This window comes from Sinocyclocheilus anshuiensis, unplaced genomic scaffold, assembly GCF_001515605.1.
Source record: "Sinocyclocheilus anshuiensis isolate Anshui unplaced genomic scaffold, SAMN03320099.WGS_v1.1 scaffold476, whole genome shotgun sequence".
In the NCBI taxonomy this organism is placed as follows: Eukaryota; Metazoa; Chordata; class Actinopteri; order Cypriniformes; family Cyprinidae; genus Sinocyclocheilus; species Sinocyclocheilus anshuiensis.
In genome coordinates, this window is record NW_015554139.1 from 1,741,562 (window position 1) to 1,747,121 (window position 5,560).

Here is a 5,560-nt window from a genome sequence, read left to right on the forward strand (position 1 = left end):
ATGTTGAGCTGTTGTTATGTTTTTATTATAAATTATATGCATATTATTTAAAAACACATGTGCACTCTTAATATTTCATCAAAAACATTTGTTGATTGTATTTGCTTCATCAAATAAGTACATAGTCATTTATTTACCAATTACATTTTATCTTATAAAATACATGCATTTCATAATTGCATCATTCATTTCATGGTGATACCAATGTGGTGGCATGATGGCTTCACGAGAATAGAGTTTCTAACATAATCACCGTGCCTGAAAGGGTTGATACATTTTCAATTAAGATATCAATACACTAATATAATTTTCAATATTCAACTATTAATAATGAATGAAATTGAAGATTGTGCTTTATACAGTTTGTGGTGCTGAGTCAGGAGGTGAGCATTAAGTGCTCTAGCATTTGACGGATGTCAGGTAAACCTTTTAAACGGGTGATCTCTTTAGCTGGTTGCTTGTGGATTAATGCACTTGTATATTTTCAAGTATGGAAATGGACTGATAACACAAAAAATATCATGAAGTTCAAAAAGTGAAGTCAGACATTTAAGCATTGTTTAAAGCAGAAGGGTCACAAAACAGGTGCCTTTTGTGCTTCTCACATGTGGTTTACAAATTAGAAACTGTCATAATGACATCAGGAAGCAAACTCTACAAAGACAAACAAATTTCACCTCTGTTTTTGTATATCAGGTTATCTTGTGTTTTGTTGATTCTGTCAGTAGGGGTTGATCCTAAAATGTTAAAGGGTTAGTTCACCCAAAAATGAAAATTCTGTCATTAATTACTCACCCTCGTGTTGTTCCAAACCCGTAAGACCCGGAACACAATTAAAAATATTTTTGATTAAATCTGAGGGCTCTCTAACCCTCCCATAGACAGCAAGGTAACTACCACGTTCAAGGTCCAGAAAAGTACCAAGATGATTGACAAAGTAGTCCGTGTGACATCAGTGGTTCAACTGTAAAGTTACGAAGCTACGAGAATACTTTTTTGCGCAAAGCAAACAAAAATAACGACTTTATTTCACATTTTCGTCTCTACTGCGTCACTTGTGGACGCGCGTTCACGACCGTATCATGACACGAGTGTGTGGCGGCGCTGACCCAGATCTGGCGTAGACGTCATCACGCCCAATCTGGGTCAGTGCCGGCGCCGCCACACGCTCAGGTCATGGTACTGTCATGAACGCGTGTCCACAAGTGTGAGCAGTGTTGCCAGACGTACGATAATTATCGTATTTGTACGATAATTTTGACCTCTGTACGATGTATGATCAATAATGAAAAAAATCCCATAATGTAGGATAATTTCATAATTTTATGACAATTCAAATGATGGTAGTTGTAGTCATAGGGCTTCTATATTCATACACGAAATCGGCTCATTACAGACACTATAAATGCGCTCGTGCACACCTCAGAGTGTGTTAAGAATGCAGGAGGGTGCCATGCTTTAAAGCCAACGAGCACTATGTTGCGGTCCATAACGGCAAGAACCCCCTCAACATCTGGCAACACACAGGCTTCTGATGACAGCGGCTCAGATGTGGAGTTAACAGCTAAAGTCTGTCTACACTGGACGCGTCAAAGCAAGTGTTAAAAATCATTTTAATACGTCATAAATAGAACGAAGCATCAGTTTACTGTTGGGGATGTGTCGTGTCGTGTCGCATCCTGTGCAAAGTCACTGATTAGTGGTTTCTATAGTATTTTGTCACACTGCTTGCGTCCAATGTAAACACGGTACACCTAGTTATCTATTGTGGTAATTTGCAGGTCATGTCAAAAAGTTGTTGGTTTAGATAAATATCTGTATTCTGTACATTTGACTCGTGTACGATAATTTTCTTCCAAATACGATAATTTTGAGCTTCTGGTACGATACTTGGACATCTCCAATCTGGCAACACTGAGTGTGAGACACGAGGGTGAGTAATTAATGACAGAATCTTCATTTTTGGGTGAACTAACCCTTTAACCTCATTGTCATTATAAGTAAAATTTAAAAAAAAGAAAAGTGCATTGTAGAAATTTTCTCAAAAGCATGTTCTATTTTCATAAAGCTTTTAGGCTAATGTCAAATTAAACTGTAAAACTGCCTACCCTGTTACCTTTCTGAAGACAGAATTATATTTCAAAACAGTATTGAACAAAAATCATAAAGAAATTTACTTTGAAAATCACCTTTTCAAAAGAGGGACCTATTTCGTAGAATGACCCAGAAAATCAATAAGAGTCACAGACGGGCAGACGGCCACAGGTGAAATTTAAGACCAGCACAGGTCAAAATGGCTGTGCCTTAAAATAGTCAACAAACAGACTTGCGTCATCCACTTAGAGAAACAAATGAGCAAACACAACATGCCATGGGGCCGCTGAACATCGAAAGGGTTTTGGTTTAGTGTAAATATGCAAATAATTCATTCAAAACATGTGTATATTATTGACATCTGATGTGTCTAGCTGCAAGGTTTTACATGGGTCTGTATAAATATATATTTGACTCATCCAATTGCTGTAACAGCTGATTTTTTTATTTTGTTTAGTGTTTTGGAGAAATGTAAGCCTACTCTATGGATTGCCTTGTTGACATACCCTTTAGCCTAACCATAAAATGTTACCATAGGTTCCATCAATAAACAAAAATAAAAAATGATACAAAACACTGATTCTGAAAGCACTACGTGAGGGAGCTCCGTAATCATATTATTTATTAAGATGTTAAAATAACAAGAACACCATGGTTGCCATAAAGATAGCTCAAATTGTTTAAGAATATAATGAACCGCTAAATTGTTTTCATATTTTAGACTAAATGTGTGCAGACCACTGCTTATTAAAACATCACCTAATGTAATGTCACAGAAACCAGTGCCGGATGAGTCAGCGATATTGTAGTCTTTTTCCCTGAAAGAGTTGGCTAGTGATTTTAATTAAATGTTTGATGACTGCTATAAATGGCCTGAAAGCTACACAAACTAAAGGTCATGGACGACACGTCTGTTTCGCGCCCTCTAGTGTACAGTACAATGCATCGCAGTGTTGTGGCTTTTCTCCAGTCCGCTGGGTGTCAGTAGCGAGCGCTGCTTTCTTAACCGCACTTCCGCTCTGCCGCGGCCATCACGCTTCTGTCATTGCAGCGGCTTGATCCTTGAGCAGTAAGTACGTGTCGAAATTCAGCCATTTGATAAATATTACAACGCCGATTGTTTTTATTTGAATAAATAATGAACATTAGGCTTTATCTTTCCTTTTTATGAGAAATGACGCGGTTTTGGGGTGGATATATTTGGGTTTATTTTGTATAAGTCATACGCTGACCTTGTCTTGTTCACTTGTGTATAGAAGGCTTTTCCTTTCAGTTCTTATTAACCTAATTTCTGATAAAAAATGGAAAACAATTAATTTTGTTATGAAAGCTATTTAAATGCGAATAGTTTTTTTTTTCAGTATGCTAAGCTGGTGACTTTCTGAGTCCTGTATGTTGGTATTCTGTGACTAATTAGATGTACATGTTGAATATGTTGATCTGGATAGCATTCATTAAGTGCTTGGCTTCAAAATAAAAATATTAGATATTATAAAAATATTTGAAGTCTTATTACAACAGCTGGACCTACAATTTGCTTTGCATGCAGTTGGTTCAGTTTGCAAAACTTGTTAAAGATCTTTGTCATATTTCTGAATAACCGTGTGTGCATGAAATGTTTTGACAGGAGCAGAGAGATGGCAGGGCGCCGTGCAGCTGTAAAGGCCATCGATTGGGTGGCTTTTGCGGAGAGGGTCCCACCCAACCAGAGAGCCATGTTCAACAGCTTGAAGACCCGCAGTGATTCTGTTGCTGCTAAGTGAGTCTGGCTGCTGCGCTCCATGAAGCACATGAACTGCACAGTTTCTACTAGCACATGTTTTATTAACCTAGTGGTTTCAAAACTGTGCTGATTTTTTCCGAGCAAGGAACGATACATAAACCATCATCGTTGTGCCCTTGAGCAAAACACCATAGGTCAGGTGCAGGTCAATGGACTGTCCCGGTAATAAGTGTACTATATGTAAAAAAAAAATATATATATATATATATTTGACTAAAGCTGTGTTGATGCGCTATTTAGCATTTCTTCTTTCTCAAGATATTGAATCAGTACTTAAAGGGGTCATATGATGCTGCTAAAAAGAACATTTTGTGTATTTGGTGTAATGAAATGTGTTTATGCGGTTTAAAGTAAAAAAAACACATTATTTTCCACATACTGTACATTATTGTTTCTCCTCTATGCCCCGCCTTTTTGAAACGCGTCGATTTTTACAAAGCTACCTCAAGCGTGTGACAGAAATGTTACGCCCCTCGCCATACTGTTGATGCCGTGTAAAGGAAAAATTGAAATCGCATCATATGACCCCTTTAAGGACTTAAAAAAAATGTTCAGTCCAAAAATGATCTTTTCTGATATTCCAGAGTTTCAGTCATGATGTAGTTCTAATATTGCAATGCTTTGCGATTCAGTCATGATGTTTACAACATATTGTGAAATATTATATAAGATACAATTTGAAATAACTGTTTTATATTTGAGTGAATTTTCAGCATCATTACTCCAGTCTTCGGTGTCTCATGATCCTTCAGAAATCTTTCTAATATACTGATTTGCTGCTCCAAACATTAACGGTTAACAGTTTTGCTGCTTAATATTTTTGTGGAAACTGTGATACACTACTATTCAGATACTTTTAATTAGCAAGGACACATTAAATTGATCAAAAGTGACAGCTAAGATATTTATAATGTTACACAATTTCTATTTCAAATAATGCTGTTCTGTTGAACTTTTTCATCAAAAAAAAATTAAGCAGCAAAAACTGTCAACATTGATAAGAGCCGTTCTTAATAATTGAGCAAATCAGCATATCAGAATGATTTCTGAAGGATCATGTGATGCTGAAGACTGGATTAATGATGCAGACAATTCAGCTTTGCCTAAAGGAATAAATTATATTTTAATATTTGAAGAAAACAATTTTAAATTGTATTAATATTTCACAATATTGCTGTTTTTACTGTATGTTTGATTAAATAAACCTAGCATTGGTGAGCATAAATGACATCTTTCAAAAATATTAAAATCTTGAATATTCCAAACTTTTGACTGGTTGTGTGTATAAATGGTGAAATACACAAACGCAGGTTTTTGGATTTAGATTTAGGAAATTACAGCGAAATTACATTTCATATCAAACAAGTCAATTATAATTTGTGCTGAACTATTTTTACTTGCAGACTTGCATCCTTGCCAGAGAAACCAGCTCCCATCAACTGGAGTTACTACAGGAGTGTTGTGGCTAAAGCAGGCATGGTGGATGAGTTTGAGAAGAAGGTGAGATCCAGTGATTTCTCAGTTTTTTTTTTTGTTTTTTTTTCTGCTATGTGTTTTTATAGTAGGGCTGCATGATTAATCGAATGCGATTGTCATGCGCATTTTGTTAGTAATGCCGGTTCTGTAATCAGCAGGAAATCATCATCACGTGCTTTCAGATGGAGCAGCATTTACTACACATAG

General features: G+C 36.3%; 1 protein-coding gene across 2 annotated transcripts in view; it reads left to right on the forward strand.

Moving 5' to 3' along the window:
• The first annotated feature begins 3,059 nt into the window (after positions 1–3,059).
• The window catches only part of LOC107670447 (ATP synthase subunit d, mitochondrial-like), a 4,159-nt gene continuing 1,658 nt past the window's right edge, over positions 3,060–5,560 (forward strand). The window contains exons 1-3 of one of the 2 annotated variants that reach the window (XM_016463046.1): positions 3,060–3,163; positions 3,722–3,853; positions 5,281–5,377. In XM_016463046.1, coding sequence (XP_016318532.1) covers positions 3,732–3,853; positions 5,281–5,377 — 219 coding nt within the window. In that variant the 5' untranslated portion in view covers positions 3,060–3,163; positions 3,722–3,731. Of the gene's footprint in view, positions 3,168–3,721; positions 3,854–5,280; positions 5,378–5,560 lie in introns of both variants that reach the window. The other variant, XM_016463047.1, reaches the window with a different exon arrangement.